Source organism: Aulonocara sp. 'chitande type north' Nkhata Bay, linkage group LG18 (genome assembly GCF_057382095.1).
Source record: "Aulonocara sp. 'chitande type north' Nkhata Bay isolate Kocher_YH1m ecotype deep benthic linkage group LG18, A_spYH_male_GT1.1, whole genome shotgun sequence".
In the NCBI taxonomy this organism is placed as follows: Eukaryota; Metazoa; Chordata; class Actinopteri; order Cichliformes; family Cichlidae; genus Aulonocara; species Aulonocara sp. 'chitande type north' Nkhata Bay.
This window is the reverse complement of record NC_141361.1, coordinates 1851095-1870502: the sequence shown is the minus strand read 5'-3', so window position 1 is coordinate 1870502 and position 19408 is coordinate 1851095. Positions and strand designations below refer to the sequence as shown.

The 19408-nt window shown below is 44.8% G+C and overlaps 2 protein-coding genes across 3 annotated transcripts; both read right to left on the bottom strand.

Annotated features, from left to right (window-relative positions):
* Positions 1–1464: 1464 nt before the first annotated feature.
* On the bottom strand, positions 1465–15440 carry LOC147307594 (uncharacterized). Of its 2 annotated transcripts, none has more exons than XM_086271766.1 (3): positions 15306–15440; positions 9779–10080; positions 1465–4900 (listed from the first exon to the last, which is right to left on the bottom strand). In XM_086271766.1, exons 2-3 carry the CDS (start codon positions 9927–9929, stop codon positions 3438–3440), a joined length of 1614 nt encoding a protein of 537 aa, XP_086127892.1. In that variant the 5' UTR covers positions 9930–10080; positions 15306–15440; the 3' UTR covers positions 1465–3437. The 2 variants fall into 2 exon arrangements, with proteins under 2 accessions (XP_086127892.1, XP_086127891.1); XM_086271765.1 differs by lacking the exon at positions 15306–15440 and adding an exon at positions 10532–11312.
* LOC147307593 (uncharacterized) lies at positions 12859–19361 on the bottom strand. Its single transcript, XM_086271562.1, has 5 exons — positions 19107–19361; positions 18102–18323; positions 16574–17671; positions 15306–15521; positions 12859–13627 (listed from the first exon to the last, which is right to left on the bottom strand). Exons 1-5 carry the CDS (start codon positions 19276–19278, stop codon positions 13023–13025), a joined length of 2313 nt encoding a protein of 770 aa, XP_086127688.1. The 5' UTR covers positions 19279–19361; the 3' UTR covers positions 12859–13022.
* Between the last annotated feature and the right edge of the window lie 47 nt (positions 19362–19408).

The window sequence follows — 19408 nt, the reverse complement described above, 5'->3', positions numbered from 1 at the left end:
AGAGCGTCTGGCTCCATGTCTCTGATCACTGATTCACTATCTCTCGCACAGAATCACCAAAACACAGCAAAACCCCACCAATGACTCACTTCCTTACAAACCATTAAATCAGGCACTGAAGCAGCCACGTGCTGAATGTCACTGATCACGTGACTCTGTTCAGATGAACCACGCCTCGGCCATGTTTCTGAAGCAGCGCTTTGATGTTTTTAAACTTCAGCTTCAAACATTTATTTATCAACACGTTCAGTTCCAAATATTAAAAACATTGTTTTTAACACTCAGATTTGTCAGAGTTCAGACCTGAATGGGCTGAAACAAAAGTTTTTCCACAGCAGTCCAGAAAATTCTGAATACCTCAGCTGGAAATCCCAGAAATGATGGATAGTCAGTTTAAATGCTTCCCATCAGGAGAGGACCAGAACATCTGTGCTGGGAGGAAGTGTCTGTGAGGCAGCTCTTTATTTTAAGCCCCTCAGGTGACATGTTCTCTGGATGAGAAGCCTGTGTGTGTGTGTGTGTGTGTGTGTGTGTGTGTGTGTGTGTGTGTGTGTGTGTGTGGGCGGGCTGAGGCCAAACCTGTTTGTGGAACTGTGTCCACATCTGAGAGAAAATCCACCCACGGACTCATCAGGTGTTTGCTCCTCCTTCCACTCCTAGTTTTTCTTGGACTGTCATAACATAGTGCATTATGGGACATAAAGTGGTCGCCATGGTGGCCTGCTGCATTATAAACTGTCACAACCGCACACTTGACCAGAAGGGGACCCCCAGGGAAATGACGTCAGGTTTTTCCAGTTTCCCATGTGGAAGCAGCAACAGGGACCCGAGATCTCTGAGCTCACGAGGTGGCGGCGTACGGCCTGGGTGGAGCTGTGAGGTGGAGAAGCCTCACCTTCAGAGACATCTTCATAAACACGTTGGTGCGCTCGCAGCACTTTCACGCCGGTGAGGCAGATTAAAATTAGTCTAGAATCTAGTAATCATCCGGGCCGCAGCCCGCCTATTGGTGACCTCAGCTAAAATGCATTTACGACTCCCTGATAGGTCAGCAGGCGATATCCTTCACTTCCATTGGTAGTTATTTGCTTTACTCACCTGAGACTTGAGAGCGGTTTAACTCTGCACTCGTACACCTGCTGCTGCTTCAGTCATGAATTTGACCAACGGTCTGTAGTCGTTGCGTGGCTTCAGATCGCAGCTCTGGGATGACTGATGGATGCCTCATGGTCCTCGCACTTCTCACCTGATGCACTCCCTTTGGAAACTCTTCATCTGAAAACTGGGTGGTAGCCCGAGACCCGACCATCATCAGCTCTCATCGCTGGATGAGCCACTGCAGGAAGTTTAGCTGGTCTGATGACACCCATATTACCCCCCCCCCCCACACACACACACACTCTAAGGAGCAGTGAAAGAAATGTTATCAGGTTTCTTTGACAAAAGGAATTTTATTTCTACAGGTTCATTTACAGCAGTGAGTGAAACAGTGAAAAGACTGTAATCATAAAATAGACAAAAATATAAACTAAGCAAAAGAAAAATTCTACTAAAACTGACCAAACTCAGGAAGTGTTTTCATGGAGAAACACTGATGTAAAAAAAAAAGACTCTTTGGAAACATATACTTAAAATAATGAGAAAACTATTGTAATATTAGACACTACACTAATGGTGCGGGAGCTGGAACACTTCCTGTAAATCCAGCCGCACAAAGAAAGAGAAAAGTGACGCATAAACATGCAAACAAAGACAAAGTAAGATGGAACCTCTGCTCAGCTCAAGCCAGTTTTATCAATAGAGCAAGTTCCAGTGTTGGGGAGTAATGGAAGACATTTAAAATACAAAAATGTGAGTAACTGTATTCTGTTACAGTTACCGTTTAAAAAGGTGATAATTACATACGATACATACATATGTTTCATATGTTCGGCTGTCCCCTCTCTAATTTTTAAACGCATTGTCAGAAACCCAAACAAACACACAATAAAGGCTCTGATGCAAGCGTCCTGTTAATGTTGGTGGCATCAGTTACACAATGGACCTGGAGCCAGCACAACAGAACCAACAGTGCACAGATAGGAATACATTTATTACTTGGAATTTCCAACAATACTTCATATTTAAAGAAGAAAGGGATGAAATCTGACCGTGCAATGAAAACTGTTTGTCAGCAACCAAGCTGCTCTCAGCGTCAAAAGACTCCAACGTAAAGAAACATCTGGAAGTAAGCTCTTTTTTAAAACTAACATTAGCCGACTGCAGCTACCTTGTTTTAGTTGTGGTAGCTACCTGGGTTATGTGCCACTTCAGTATCTTCGATTTTACTACTGCTGTGTGATTTATTACTATTAGAGTGCAGACTGCTAAACTTGGTGGAAAGCATTAACAGCCTGCTAGGTGCAAATAATCATGTGCAGTTCCTAAAGCAGTCTATGAACTAACCTCAGCTAACGCCAGCTAACAATATTAGCTCAGTGGCAAGTAGCCTTCAGTAATAGTAACAAATCACACAGTACATCCATGTAGTTGTAAAAACCATGACAATATATCAAGTAATCTAAAGTATTCAGAACATGTTACTGACATTAAGTAATTTAATGAAATATGTTACAAACTACATTTTGGGGCATGTATTATGTAATCTGTAGTGGAATACATTCTAAAAGTAACCTTCCAACACTGCCAAGTTCACAATAACAGTCATCTCAAAGAGCTTTATGGGTAAGGTTCACATCCCAGAATGAGGTCTGCAGATTTTTGCTTTCAATGATGAAAAAAATTATTAGGATTAAACCACTTTTTATTTTAACTATAAGGGTTGTGTGTGCGTGTGTGTGTGTGTGTGTGTGTGTGTGTGTGTATACAGTCAGTAAAAAGACATTTTAAGTTCAATAACTGGCCAATAATGATCTAAGTAATTGTGACTATGATTATCTCTATAACAGTAGCCTTAACTACACTCTTGAAGAGAACCAATCAGACACATGGAGCACTGTGGGGAGGAAGAACTCCCTTCTAACAGGAAGAAACCTCCAACAGGACCAGGCCCAGCGAGGGGTAGCCTGCACAACTGCCATGGGGGGGTGATGAGAAAAAGAAGCGAGATAAGAAAAAGTAAAAGCCTTAACATGTTGTAACATTAACTTCTTTTTCTCATGTTTACATCATGAGAACAGCACAAAAGTGAACAAAACAGGAGACGAAAGGCAGCATTTTTCAAAATATGCAACGTGTTTCTGTAAAAATCAAAACTTACAGACCGGACAAATCTGACAGCCTCACTGTCGGCTCTGAAAGATCAAATCATGATTCATTTGATCCATCGAGTACTTTGTCACATGCAATAAACTACAGAGCTCTGAGATCTGAAAGTTCCTCTGTTAACCTCTTTTATTTTCCTAAGCGTCACTTGAAGATAATCCCACAGAGATGTTTCAGGACGACGATGTCTCACCTGTGTGAGTTCGCATGTGGCGCCACAAATGACTGCTTTGAACAAAGCTTTTCTCACACATTTGGCAAGAATACCGCTTCTCACCTGTGTGAGATCTCATGTGGGAAGTCAAATGATGCCTTTGACTGAAAGTTTTGTCACATGTTTTACACGAGTATGGCTTCTCACCCGTGTGAGTTCTTACGTGTACAGTCAAGTGACCACTGCGACTGAATGTTTTCCCACATATTTCACAGGAATACGGTTTCTCACCTGTATGAACCGAGGTGTGACTTTTAAAGGTCGATAAGACAGAAAATGCTTTCCCACAGATGTTACAAACATACGGTTTTTCACCTGTGTGAGTTCTCATGTGACACTTCAACGTTGACGCGTCAATAAATCTTTTCTCACATACCTCGCAGGGATAAGGTTTCTCACCTGTGTGAATTCTCACGTGGGTGGTTAAGTGCACTTTTCGAATGAAACGCTTCCCACATGTTTCACAAGAATAGGGTTTCTTACCGGTGTGAATTATCATGTGAAATTTGAGCCTTGATGCATTTATAAATGTTTTCCCACACGTGTAACAGGGATAAGGTTTCTCACCTGTGTGCGTTTTCAGGTGGGCATTAAAGTGGCCCCTTCTATTGAAACCTTTCCCGCAGGTTTCACAAGAAAACATCTTCTTACTTGCATGAGTTCTCATGTGGGCATTAAAATTACCAACTCGATTGAAACTTTTCCCACATGTTTCACATGTGTATGGTTTCTCTCCTGTGTGAATTCTCACGTGGTCCACCAAATTGCATCGATGATTAAAACCTTTCCCACACGTTTCACAAGCATAGGGCTTCTTACCCGTGTGGTTTCTCATGTGGGCATTAAAATTACCAACTCTGTTGAAACTTTTCCCGCATGTTTCACATGTGTATGGCTTTTCACCAGTGTGAATTCTCATGTGGTCCACCAAATTACACCTGTGAGCGAAACCTTTCCCACATATTTTGCAACAGTATCTTTTGTCAACTGTCTGAATTCTTTCAAGATATTTCATTGTGTAAATACGATAGTACTTCTTCCCATTCTCAGCGTCAGGAGGGCTCAGAGGGGAGAGCAGAACATTGTTTGGTCCTGCGTCACTGCAGCCATCTTCCTCGTGAACAGGAGTCACCGTAAAGGTATCAGTCTCCTCCTTCAGCACGACCTGCTCTCCATCCTGACTGGTGCAGGGTTCCTTCCCTTCTTCTTTAATCTGTGAAGATTCTGGGTCCTCTGGACTGGTGCTAACTTCTTCCTCCTCCTCTTTTATCTGTGGAGGTTGGGGGTTCTCCTGACTGGTGCAGAGTTCCTCCTGTTCCTCTTTAATCCGTGGTTGCTGTGGTTCATCCTGGTCCACACCTGAGGGTCTCTCCTGGTCAGTAAGAATCTCCTCCTCTCCATTTTCACGTTGCTGTGGGAGGTCTGGAGGAACAAAGGCAATACGTTACTACACAAATGAAATCTGAAGTGTGCCAAATAATTTGGGCGACACATTTTCAGTCAGAGCAGACCTCAAAGCGGCTAACGGCAGATCAAACGTTAGCTCACTTCCTAACTTCATTACAGAGCATAAACCATCAGAGAGGAGTGTTTTATCTCGCTGATCTTTTGGAGAGAAAAAGGCTGAAGCAGCATGAGTCTGTTACACTGCCATAAATTCAACGTGCAGTTAGTCATCACTATTGCTTACAGGCAAACACTCTGTCACTTTACTCATAGATACCCGTTTGTTTCCTGTCATTTTTGTCCATAGGACAAACAACAATGTATTTTAAGCATCAGTAAGCGAAACCTTTGTGGTGGTGAGAATAAGGAACGGCGGGACCACGGAATATCATTTTGAGCCATTTTTATTCACACTCACCACAACAACAACCACACACACCTGAGTCCCCGTGTTTTAACCCGGCGGGCGTGATTACGGGTGCCGTGCAGGTGCGTCTGCCCTCCCTGCACGGCACCGCAGACCACGTCCCACCGCACCTTATTTTACCAAACTGTGCAACAATGTTTTTATCAGAAATCTGGTGAGTTTTCTTCGGTGGAAGGCCAAAACCAGCATTTCTGAAGTTCTCCCTTACAGTGAGACGTCCTCTCTAATAAAACCATCATCTCACAGTGACATATCAATTCCAGATCCGAATCTCCAAGTTAATTAATTGTGCTGATGCAACAGCTCACTTCTAAATTTTGAAGCAAAACGCCTCGCAGCCTGTTATATTATTGTGTGAGGCTTGATGGGGAATAGTGTGCTATGACTTTCGGTGGTGATTCGTCACATGATTTTCACAAAATCCAAAAAACAGAATTTTTCCCGATTCATTTGAATTTGAGAGTGTCTGAAAAAAACGGGCACCAATTTTTATCTAGAATTTGACTTTTCAAGGAATTTTGTTGCCACTGGATGATGTCATCACCTGCTCTAAAAACTGAGTCTGGAGAACAAAGTGGAAGAAATGTCTTTCTCTTTATTTCACGCCCAAAACTTTTGCCCTACACGGACCATATGTGCAGGTCCTTCTCAAAAAATTAGCATATTGTGATAAAGTTCCTTATTTTCTGTAATGTACTGATAAACATTAGACTTTCATATATTTTAGATTCATTACACACAACTGAAGTAGTTCAAGCCTTTCATTGTTTTAATATTGATGGTTTTGGCATGCAGCTCATGAAAACCCAAAAGTCCTATCTCAAAAAATGAGCATCACAGGATAGCCACTGTATTCCTCTTTCAAGTCATTCTCATTGAGATGGGAAGTTGCTGCTGCTCACAGTGAAAATATTTTTCCAATAAAATTTGTTGCAGAGCCACATTTCTGTTTGCCAGGCTCATTCTAGGTCTGACGCTGAGGTACAGCTGTGTGTGTCTTATGTTCTAGGTTTAGTCATATAACTCATATCAATATCAGCACCTTTGATGTTTTTAAGTAGCTACATATAAAGAGACTTTGTGTTAATTACAGATGTTCAGAGGATCCGTTTGCCATCAACCAAGACAGGAAACTTCTTAGGAAAATTAAAATTGAACTTGCTTATTATTTAAATGATTATTTATGTTTTGTTTGTTTTTATAAATAATGAATAAATACGAATTTTTGCCTGGGGGCCCAACAGACTCTACAATCACCACTGGAGGTTTTTGGTTTTAAATAACTACTCTCGCCACAAGGGGGCAGTAATGCAAAATTCCTTTTACTTTTAAAGCCCTTCAGGCCCTCAGAATAACAAATATTAACCTGGAAATTAGCATTTTAATACCTGGGGGAATTTTTCCTGTCACTGCTTACAGATCTCTACTGAAACTCAAACACCTATTACTGGTTCCACCTATTTCCTGACCAGGCTCCGGATCACGGGGGCCTCCCTCTTCCCAGCCAGCTTCTCCAACTCATTCCAAGCCATCTGAGACGTAATCTCTCCAGTGTGCCCCAAGTCTGCCCTGGAGGCTTCTCCTGGTAGGACATGCCTGGAACACCTCACCCAGGAGCCATCCTGGCCAGATGCCCGAATATCTCCACTTGCTCCTTGAGGAGCTCTGAGACGCTCCTGAATAACCAAGCTCCTCACCCTCCCTCTGACGCAGAGTCCAGACACCGTTTGGACGACGCTCGTTTTCTCCGCCTTCATCTGTGATCTCACTCACTCAGTTTCTGCCCACAGCTCATGAATATCAAACAATAAGAGATGTACCAAGCTGTGGTCTACACTCACTCATTAACACTAATCTCTAATCAGCCAATGACATGGCAGCAGCTCAGTGTATTTATGCATGTAGAGATGGTGACGACAATCAGCCGGGGGTCAAACTGAGCATCAGAAAATTGAGGAAGAAAAGTGATTTAAGAAACTTTTAGTGTCCTATTTCAGAAACTGCTGATTGGCTGGTTTTTCCCACACAGACATCTCAGAGTTTACAAAGAAGTAGGGCAGGGCGATATGACCAAAAATACTTACAACGATGTACATTTGAAAATTTGCGATAACGATATAACGGACGATATAATTGATGCGAGACAAAATACTGTACAACTCCACAACTTTACTAGTGCAAAAAAAACCCATGAATGTATTTTCACGTAAACAAGCAGCTGTTTTTATGTGTATATATAACATTTTAACAGTGCAAATGCAAATTCCTTGCTGACAGTTTAACCAAAAGGCAAATGGGCTGACATATGCTGAGCATAACCATGTATAATAACCACCAAAGGTAAAAAGAGGAGCTTTGAAACATGGAACTGCAGTAAAAAACAGTCAGATACGTCTAACTTGACTCAACTCATTCTTCACTTTTGTACCATTGACTCATAATGCTGAATTCTCTCACAGCTGCTCTGTTCCCATGTTCTACTGCATGACCGATAGCCTTGAGTTTAAAATCCGCTTCATGCGCACGTCTCTTAACAGCTGCCATTTTGGGTCCTTATACACAAACAATACGGTAACGTCATGTTGAAGCACGGTACGCATCACTCCGCGAGGCTCAGCCTACGATAGCCGTAATGCTCCGACAGTCCATCAAGCGGTGCAGCTTCGCAGCTTAGCAAAGTCGTACTGAAACATTTTTTGACAGACTTTTGAGTGCCGGACGAAAGCTAAACCAGCTCCACCACTGAAGTTGCAGCATTTTTACAAACCAGTTCTGGTTCATCCGTTTCATTCAGCGATCTGCTTTCACTCTTCTCATTCTCCGTCACCGCCATGCTTTTTCTGCCATGTGTTTATGAAAACACTGCACATGCGCCTTTTCCTCATATTCTATCACAATATTTCATTTTCTTATCATTGCCTAACATTATACCGGTGTTACCGTGAATGGTATGATACGGCCCAGCCCTACAAAGGAGGTCTGAAAAAGAGAAACTATCCGGAGAGCAGCAGTTCTCTGAGAGGAAGTACCTTCTTTGTGTCAGAGGAGAACGGCAGAACTCTGAGACAGGACGACAGCAGTAACTAAAATCGCTGCTCGTCACATCCAAAGTGATCAGAAGAGCATCTCTGAATGGGCGGCATGCTAAAGCCTGAAGCAGAAGACCACAGCGGGTACCACCGCTGTCAGAACGGACAAGACACCGAGGCTACAGTTTTCAGTCTCACTAAAACTAAAACACAAGAAGGAAAAACGTTTCCGGGTATGATCAGTCTCGAGGTCAGAGCAACCATGGAAACATGGATCCATCCTGCCGGCATCGGCAGCTCAGCCTGCCGCTGGTGTAACGCTGCTGGGAAATCGTCTCAGGTGACTATTACTGTTCTGCATCTCTGTGTCAGTGAGAGGACGAATAGAAACATTCGCTGACACGAATCAGGAGCAAACATGTGACCTCAAATCGCTTTCTGACTTTAAAGCCACAATTTTAGACAAGTGGAGGCTCCACCAGCTGTTCAGATACCACATCACCATCATCTTCCATTAGTACCATTCTCACACTGCTTTAATACAAACATGTGATGGCACAGACATGATGCAGCACCGATATCGATCCATGAAACGCAGATAAGGAAACAGAATGATTCCTTTGACTTTTGATTGGCCAACAGTAAATACTTTAACTGGTAGTTTATTAGTTTTATATTTTAAGTAACACATTTCAGGTTCAGGCAGGGAGGAGTGCAGCGTGCTGTCAGCATACTTATCAGAATAAAACAGCAGCATGTTCTAATCTGGTTTATCTTGTTCGACGTGGAAGATGGTTTTCTCCTCTGTAACAGTCACTGCATTACACTGATATGATATCAGAGCGACAATGAGCGAGAACAGCGTCACACAGTTTGGATATAATAGTAACAGGAACAAGTACAACAAAATGTTGTTTTTGCTCAACTTTCAGCTTTAATGTGTGACATCATCCAGCTTTTAGATTCTTAAAGAGCCGGATGTGCCTCGTGTCTGAGACGCTGTTACACCAGGACAGGTCTGGTTTCTACTGACCTCCCAACCTGCTGTCAGACTCGCGACATCCTTCACGAGCTCCGTGTTCAGAGATTTACCCTCAAACTGAAGAATCGAGCTCAGTGAAGCCGTTTACATTTCACAGCTCTACTATCGAGCCGTCACAGCTTCGTGGACCCTTAAAGTAAACCACTGACAGCAGGCAAACTTACATCAGTACAGCCAACGCATAGCCCAGAGGCGCAGGTTTGACACCAAAGGGGGGCGAAAGCTGAGGATGACGCCGGAAGTGACCCCGTGACTCTCGGCCATGTTGGCTCAGGCTGTCCGCGCGGACACCCGCGTGCAAGACCGCTGTGGCACAACTCCTCGCTAGCTTTTCGGCACGTGCAGGTTTTACACACCTGTGAGGAGCAGCTTCCGCTGCAGCCGCCGGTGACGGTCGAGCTCCTCCTCGTACTGCACGAAGGTTTTCTCCACCTCGCTGAAGATTTCCTCCGCGGCTGCCGTCAGCCTCCGCTGGATAAAGTCCTTCAGATACTCAAGAGTACACATGACTACTGCAGTAACCCGAGTACTGAGCGGGGGAATACTACACCGTGCTCCGGCTCGGTCCGCGCCTCAGGAGAGCCGCTGCTGCAAACCTGCTTCTTCTACGCATGCGCCCAAAGGGTTCTTCCTCTCCCGGAGTTTCACAATAAAAGCCCTGTACAGACGAAAAGCAACTTAGTGAAATGTCACAGAGACACAGAAGAAAATCGAAAAAAGGAAAAATGAGGATTTCTGCACAAAATAATAATAAATAAAGAACCATATTTTCATGTTTGTTCTTGTGTATTTCTTTTATTTGTAGGTCACCACAAGAAAGAGGAAGGATGTACCCGACTGGAGTCTCAACACACATTAAATACATAAAAGTTTAATATAAGTGTAGTGTCCATTTGAACTCCTTACAGTTCTCATGTTATTTATATTTAAAAGGAGCGCACCCAGGACACAAGAGTCAAACCACTTTGTTCACTCCTTTATTTTCCACACAAACCTTCACAATAAATTTCATGAAATAATCACAAATAAATTATTCTCAAATATCAAAATTCAGAATATGTATTAAAGTATGTCACCTCAGTAAAAATGTGACTGTAAAGGACACTTACAGGAGTATAAAGTTACAGATGTGTAAAGTTGTCTGGAGCTCGCTCTTCTTCACAGCGTCGTGTCACTCGTTCCACTTCCACCACAGCTCTTCTGCTGGGTTCAGCTGTGGACTCGGCCTGTGCCGTCGCAGACCTGAGTTGTGCTGCGTGCTCTTTCTATAGAGAGGAGGCTTTCTCCTGCAATTGTGATGTCATGAACTTTAACCTTTGACATGCTAACTGAAGCCTGTAGAGACTGAGATGGAGCTTTTGTTCCAGTTTCTCTGAGAGCTGGATGGATTGAATCTGCTGGGATTCTCCAGCAGAGAAGGACTGGGTGAGAGAGGGAGGTCGGGGTGAGAGAGGGAGGTCGAAGTGAGAGAGGGAGGTCTGGGTGAGAGAGGGAGGTCTGGGTGAGAGGTGGGCTCCTTTAGGTTAAGGGAAGAGAAACTTGAGCTTTTTAAAAACACCTCAGTGTTTCTGCTGGATTCTAATGTTGTTATTTACACACAGACCAAGAAAACATCCAAACACATGAGCCGCTCGCACTGCTCAGTCTTTACACTCATTTATTTCCCAGAACACTAACTCTAACTCAGTGACAGATGTCGGTGATCCCGCTCGGAGAACTAAAGAGAAACAAACAGGCTAAAAGACGGGGCTCACACCGAGCCACCGAGACTTCATGAAAACATGAAAGATTCACGTTTTTCTGCCTTGAACTGTTGGTGCTGTTTCCCTCAGACTGAAAACAGATACAGTGGGGCAAAAAAGTATTTAGTCAGCCACCGATTGTGCAAGTTCCCCCACCTAAAATGATGACAGAGGTCAGTAATTTGCACCAGAGGTACACTTCAACTGTGAGAGACAGAATGTGAAAAAAAAATCCATGAATTCACATGGTAGGATTTGTAAAGAATTTATTTGTAAATCAGGGTGGAAAATAAGTATTTGGTCACCTCAAACAAGGAAAATCTCTGGCTCTCACAGACCTGTAACGTCTTCTGTAAGAAGCTTTTCTGTCCCCCACTCGTTACCTGTATGAATGGCACCTGTTTGAACTCATCATCTGTATAAAAGACACCTGTCCACAGCCTCAAACAGTCAGACTCCAAACTCCGCCATGGCCAAGACCAAAGAGCTTTCGAAGGACACCAGGAAAAGTCTTGTAGACCTGCACCAGACTGGGAAGAGTGAATCTACAATAGGCAAGCAGCTTGGTGTGAAAAAAATCAACTGTGGGAGCAATCATCAGAAAATGGAAGACATACAAGACCACTGATAATCTCCCATGATCTGGGGCTCCACGCAAGATCTCATCCCGTGGGGTCAAAATGATCATGAGAACGGTGAGCAAAGATCCCAGAACCACACGGGGGGACCTGGTGAATGACCTGCAGAGAGCTGGGGCCAAAGTAACAAAGGTCACCATCAGTAACACACTACAACGGCAGGGAATCAAATCCCGCAGTGCCAGACGTGTTCCGCTGCTGAAGCCAGTGCATGTCCAGGCCCGTCTGAAGTTTGCCAGAGAGCACATGGATGATACAGCAGAGGATTGGGAGAATGTCATGTGGTCAGATGAAACCAAAGTAGAACTTTTTGGTATAAACTCAACTCGTCGTGTTTGGAGGAAGAAGAATACTGAGTTGCATCCCAAGAACACCATACCTACTGTGAAGCATGGGGGTGGAAACATCATGCTATGGGGCTGTTTTTCTGCCAAGGGGACAGGACGACTGATCCGTGTTAAGGACAGAATGAATGGGGCCATGTATCGTGAGATTTTGAGCCAACACCACCTTCCATCAGTGAGAATTTTGAAGATGAAACGAGGCTGGGTCTTCCAACATGACAATGATCCAAAACACACCGCCCGGGCAACAAAGGAGTGGCTCCGTAAGAAGCATTTGAAAGTCCTGGAGTGGCCTAGCCAGTCTCCAGACCTCAACCCCATAGAAAATCTGTGGCGGGAGTTGAAAGTCCGTGTTGCTCGGCGACAGCCCCAAAACATCACTGCTCTCGAGAAGATCTGCATGGAGGAATGGGCCAAAATACCAGCTACTGTGTGTGCAAACCTGGTAAAGACCTATAGTAAACGTTTGACCTCTGTTATTGCCAACAAAGGTTATGTTACAAAGTATTGAGTTGTATTTTTGTTATTGACCAAATACTTATTATCCACCCTGATTTACGAATAAATTCTTTACAAATCCTACCATGTGGATTCATGGATTTTTTTTCACATTCTGTCTCTCACAGTTGAAGTGTACCTCTGGTGCAAATTACTGACCTCTGTCATCATTTTAGGTGGGGGAACTTGCACAATCGGTGGCTGACTAAATACTTTTTTGCCCCACTGCAGCAGCAGCCTCGTTTCACACGAGGCTGCTGCTGCAGCGCGGTCCAGTCGATGTGTCCACACGTTTTCTGCCCATCGGTGCTTCAGGACGACCACGTCTCAGCTGCGTGGTGTAGCTGCCACAGTCACGGCCTCTCAGCTGCGTGGTTCTCACGTGGATTTTAAGGACATGCTGTAACTTTTCTTCCACATATTGCAGCACTGTGCAAAATGTGCTTTGTGCCTTTTAAGTGATGAGAACTCAGAGAACCTGGTCCCACAGCTCTTACAAACATAAGGCTTCTCCCCTGTGTGAGACCTCATGTGGCGTAACAGATTACTGCCTCGATTGAAAGACTTCCCGCACGTTTCACAGGAATAGGGCTTCTCACTCGTGTGGATTTTTGTGTGGGATAATAAATTACTGCGCCGATTGAAAGACTTGCCGCACGTTGGGCAACAAAACTGCTTCCTTCCTTCCTCACTTTCCTCATATGTGGCAGTCACCATGAAGGCATCAGGCCCCTGAGAGAAGAGCTGCTCCATGTCTGGTTCACTGTGCTCTCCTTCCTCAGCAACAGTCACCATGAAGGTGTCCGTCTCCTCCTTCAGTCCCAGCTGCTCTCCCTGCTGACTGCTGCACAGTTCCTCCTGTTCCTCTTTAATCTGTGGAGCTTCTGGTTCCTCCTGCTCCACACTGGAGCTCCTCTCCTGGTTCCAGAGCTGCTGCTCAGGGAGAACCTCCTCCTCCTTACCTACAGGCTGCTGTGGGACATCTAAACAAAGTTGCACAAGAAATAAGTTAACAGTATGATGATAGTAAAACCCACAGAGATCCTGGTGAGGGTTAGTGAACTCTGTGGTTCACTCACACACACGCAAAGGTCAGGAGCATCAGATTTAACATCCAGTTTTTAAATATGAGACATAAAAAAAGAAAGAATGGCTTCAAGAGGTTCATAACTAAAAACAAAGATTTTTCAGCTTTATAGGTGTATAACAAATCCAGCCATCCATTAAGTTCCTCTGACTCATCCAAGCCTGGGTCAGAGGGGTCTCAGCAGACGTGCCCTCCCTGCAGAAGGTGAGGAGGAAACAAAGGCTGATGATCTGACAGCTCTGTCTCCCAGCAGGCCGTGGACAGAGTTTCATTCCTGCTTATTGGATTCTACAACTAACTTCTCATAACTGGAGGAGTCGGTTTTGTTGTGTGGAGGCAAAAACAAAGTGATGTTATGTGGTGTGTATATTATGTTAGAAATATGTTCGTTATCATTATGACTGCAGATTATATCAACAAGGACGCTGATTGAATATTGACCGATAACTGTGGTGAAGGGGCGGGACATGCGCACTTCTTCCCACTCCTTTCCTTGTATGTTATTTTGTAAAGCTGTTTGTTTGTCTTTGCTAAATGAACTTCGATATATTGTTTACATGTTTGGAATAAAGCGGATCCAGCCAACCACCGATCGGCTCCAGAGCTCGTGCATCGGCCAGGTGTGTTCAGGTGAGCTGATGCGCAGCCTCCCTGTTGTTGCTGAGCTCAGCTCATCAGACAGTTTCTGGCACCTGTGCAGCACATTCATGGGTGGAGCAGGTCAGTGGCTGTATCCCAATCCAGGGTCTGCAGCCTTAAAGGCCGCATTTTAAGGCCGACTACGTCACAGCGGCGCGCCGAAGGCTGTCCCAATTCAAAGGCTGCTCGAAATGCGGCCCTCAAATGCGTCCTTCATTTCCCTGAATTTTAAGGATGTGGCGGTGTAGACTTCGTGGCCCAACATATCCCAGAATGCATAGCGCGGCGGTGGGGGTGGATAATTTTGCCGAAAAAAAAGAAGAGTAAACTTTAAGTAGTGAATATTATGTCACTTATTTATGTGCAAATATTTAATAACGAAGAACATTAAACATTGCTGTTGGCCACATGTCGGCAAAGTCATGTGACATTAGTGACGTTTGTACTAACTTGGTTTTAAAGCCTTTACTTTAAAATACACGCCGTCCAATAGCTGAGCTTAATCTCACAGAGAATGATCAAAGATCATGTAGAAACAAACAAATGCACAAAAGATTTTCTCCTTCATCTCTGTCAAACACAGCTGTATGAAACGTTTCCAGCTGTTAGTATCATGGTTGCTAGGCAACCTGGGCAGCGCAACGGAGGCTAGACCGTCCCACTTCACAAGCCTCGCACTTCCGGCCTTAGCGGCCTTTGAGCACGCGGCCCTTGAGGATCGTTGAGGCTGCAGACCCTGAATTGGGACACAGCCAGTGAGTCACGGGTACACAGCTGTGCTGCACACATTCCAAGTTTTACCACAGTTTACGTTCACTGCCGCCATCTTGGATGTGGGCTCGTGGGCTACGTTTCATAATAAAATTCCGACTCCCAGTTTGACCTCGAACGCAGCACCGCTGGCTGGATTTCCGGCACGTGCAGGTTTTACACACCTGTGAGGAGCAGCTTCCGCTGCAGCTGCCGGTGACGGTCGAGCTCCTCCTCGTACTGCACGAAGGTTTTCTCCACCTCGCTGAAGATTTCCTCCGCGGCTGCCGTCAGCCTCCGCTGGATAAAGTCCTTCAGATACTCAAGAGTACACATGACTACTGCAGTAACCCGAGTACTGAGCGGGGGAATACTACACCGTGCTCCGGCTCGGTCCGCGCCTCAGGAGAGCCGCTGCTGCAAACCTGCTTCTTCTACGCATGCGCCCAAAGGGCTTACTCGTGTTCCAGAGTTTCATAATAAAAGCCCTGTACAGACGAAAAGCAAATGTAAAATGTCTAAAATGGAGAGATTTGTGGCAGGTTGCAGGATTAAGATGAAAAACTTGCTTCATGAGTCAGAATCATCCAAAGTTTTAAAGCTAAACCAAATAAACCCGCAGAAGAAATCATTTTTTGTTTTTTTAAAAGCTTTACACTTCACACTTTACTCATCAGATAAGCTTTGTTTTTATAAAGTACATCCATCCACGAAGCAAAGAAATTATTTGAAAAATGCATTATTGCACAAAGTAGCAGTAAAAACAACAAAGACACATTTTCATATTTGTTCTTTATTCTCTTCATCTGTAGGGTACCATGCTGAAAAACACCTGATATTTATACACCTGATGAAAATGCGTTTAATCTTTCTGCCGTCTGGTTTAAACCCTGTGTGGTCTGGAGCTGTCGAGTCCAATAACACAGCATCCGCCCCATGATTCAGCTGAGAACACTTGCATATCCGCTCCACGGACGAGCAGGTGGATAGAGAGAGAGAGGTCTGTAAGTGGGAGAAAACTGATGGGCTACAAATGAGCTCGTGGCACAGCCACACTAAAGTTCAGGAGCACGTGAGCCACAGCGACGAATGTAAGGGTGAAAAGGTTCGTCGGACTCTGGAAGGAAAGAGAACTTATAGAAGCTGCTTGTTGAAAACTTCAGACTCCCAGTAGCTTCCCCTCCACTTCCCCACTGCTGTGACAAAATTCCACAGAGGCTGTTGTGGAAATTGACATTACCACAGGAAGCACATACAGGCACACAGACTGAATAACCAAGATTTTCTCAAAACATATCTTTAGACTCAAAAACACACGCCCACTCCCACTGCTAGTGCCACTCGATTAATTCAGTGGCGGATGTCATGGTGCACAGCAAGAGGACGTCTCCGCTGCGTGGTGCAGTAACGCTGATACAGTCACGGCCTCTCAGCTGTGTGGTTTCTCAGGAGGATTTTAAAGAAGCTTTTCTTCCACATTCAGCAGCTCCTCCTCTGTGCCTTTTAAGTGACGACGAGTCAGCGAACCTGGTCCCACAGCTCTTACAAACATAAGGCTTCTCCCCTGTGTGAGACCTCATGTGGCGTAACAGATTACTGCCTCGATTGAAAGACTTCCCGCACGTTTCGCAGGAATAGGGCTTCTCACTCGTGTGGATTTTTGTGTGGGATAATAAATTACTGCGCCGATTGAAAGACTTGCCACACGTTGGGCAACAAAACGGTTTCTCACCTCTGTGAATTCTGCTGTGGACGTACAAATCAGTTCTTCGATTAAAACCTTTCCCACATGTTTGGCAAGAATACGGCTTTTCATCTGCGTGGATAAACATGTGCATGTTAAACGTTGACAATTTAAAAAATCTCTTCCCACAGATGTTGCACAGATAGGGCTTCTCGCCGGTGTGCACTCTCGTGTGGACCAGCAAAATGGACTTTTGAGCAAAACCTTTCCCACACGTTTTGCAGGAATAGGGCTTCTGGCACGTGTGGACCGCGGCGTGCCGGGTAAGGGTCGATGAGGTCAAGCATCTTTTCCCACAGGTGTTACAAACATAGGGCTTATCACCTGTGTGTGTTCTCATGTGCACAGTCAGAGCATCCTTCTGAGAAAAACCTTTCCCACACATCTCACAGGGATACGGCTTCTCGCCTGTGTGGATTCTCTGATGTCTTTGCATCCGGGATCTGTACTTGAAGCCTTTTCCACAAACGTCACATGTTACAGATTTGCTGGCCGTGTCAGAGCGACGCTGGCTCGGAGCGTCGTCTGCACCGAGACGTCTGCGATTTCTCATTTTTGGCTTTAAACCGAAACTCACAGTTAATCCTGAGTCAGCATTCTTGCTTCCTTTCTCACTTTCTTCCACCATGAAGGTCTCAGTCTCCTGGCTCACCTCCTGACAGAACTCCTCCTGTTCCTCTTTAATCTGTGGAGCTTCTGGTTCCTCCTGGTCCACACTGGAGCTCCTCTCCTGGTTCCAGAGCTGCTGCTCAGTGAGAACCTCCTCCTCCTCCTCCTCCTCCTCACAGACATGCTGCTGTGGGACGTCTAAACAAAGGTGCACAAGAAATAAGTTATTATTTCCACTTTTGCATAGAAGAAATAAAAATGACCGATTAGTGAAGCTGAGAAGGAGATGAAGGTAAACTAATATTCTGTTGGTATGTTTGCATTTAGTCCTATTAAGTCTGGTACAAACACCGGGGGATAAATTAGGCTCAGAACATTAATGGGATGACTTGTGCCCGGTGGCTCCACTGACAGAGATCACAGGTTTGAGACCAGGAGGAGACACAGGCCTGTCTGTGCTTCCCAATGATCCCAAGCCTGGATAAATGTGCGGGCAGCATCAGGAGGAACAGCTGGTAACATGTCACTGAATGAAAACGTGGACTCTTCTGCTGAGACTGAATCCTGACTCAGATCCACAGGAGTCACACTCGGCTGTGGTTCACTGAAATGGTTTCATGCTACACACCTGTCCTTTGTGTCTTCATCTGTGGGCTGCAGGTGACGTCCTCGTGTTCCTGCTGAGGACTGCTCTCGTTCCAGATGATGACGTCTACACTCTCCTCCTTCACTACATGCTGCTCTCCCTCCTGTTCCTCTTTAATCTGTGGAGGTTCTGGATCCTCTTGGCCACAGAGCTGCTGCTCGGGGAGAACCTCCTCCTCCCTGCTGACATGTTGCTGTGGGTCGTCTGCACATGTTTAAAGCACAAGGCAAGCAAAGGTCGAGTGCTTTATTGAAAACACCACATTAAAACATACGACTACTGCTGATTATTTTTATTTGGCCAAAGCTTCAGAGATCCATGAAGAAACCGTGGATCCGACTTGACTCTTTAAACGTGAACATTTAAAACGTGAACATTTAAAATAAGCTGACAAAGAAATGCTCATTTTTTCTCACTTTAAACGATTTGTTTTCTGTTCTTTTGTGAATACAGTCCAGATTTATGAGATCAGCGCATCACTGGATTCATTTTCATGTGTCTGTATTTCACACAGCATCCAGTCTCTACTGCAACTACCAGGACGGACACGTGACAGAAACACCGGAAGTACTGAATGAACATTAAAAGTAAAAAACGTTCTCATGAAATCAGAGAAAAAATGTGCGCGTGCCCTGTCCACCGTGACCTCCCCACAGGCTGATTCTGTTCACCGGGACAAACTTCTCATCATCATCAGGTGACTTCCTCAGTCTCAGCTGACTGCAGGTTTCCAAACAAACAGCACGTGTGCACGATGACTGAAACCGTGACGTCACTTTATGATCACTAATATGCAAATTATCACGACCATCGATCAACAACCACTGATCAAAAACGTGACGTCAGTAATCTGTTAACGCCGTTTGCGTTCGCTGCTATGTAGCGTGACGCGTTTCTTCTGCTGGTTCTTTTACCCTCAGTGTTTCTGTCACGAAGCCCGTGGAAATGATTCTAGCTTTCCCACAGAGCTCCACGTCACAGACTCACCTGTCCTGTGCAGCTTGATTTGGGGTTTCCAGGTGATATCCAGCAGTCTGCGCTGACGGTCGATCTCTTCCTCGTACTGGACGATCGTTTTTTCAAACTCCAAGAATATTTGTTCAGCAGCAGCAGTTAGTCGCTCGTTGATGAACTCTCTCAGATACTGAACTGAAGGCATCGTTGCTGCCGCAGCTCACACACTCAGCTCACACACTCAGCTCACACAACAACAACAGTTTTCATTGATTACTTCCGCCGAATTTCTTCTTCGTCTGATGAATTTCCAGCAGCTTGCGGACTGTGAAATG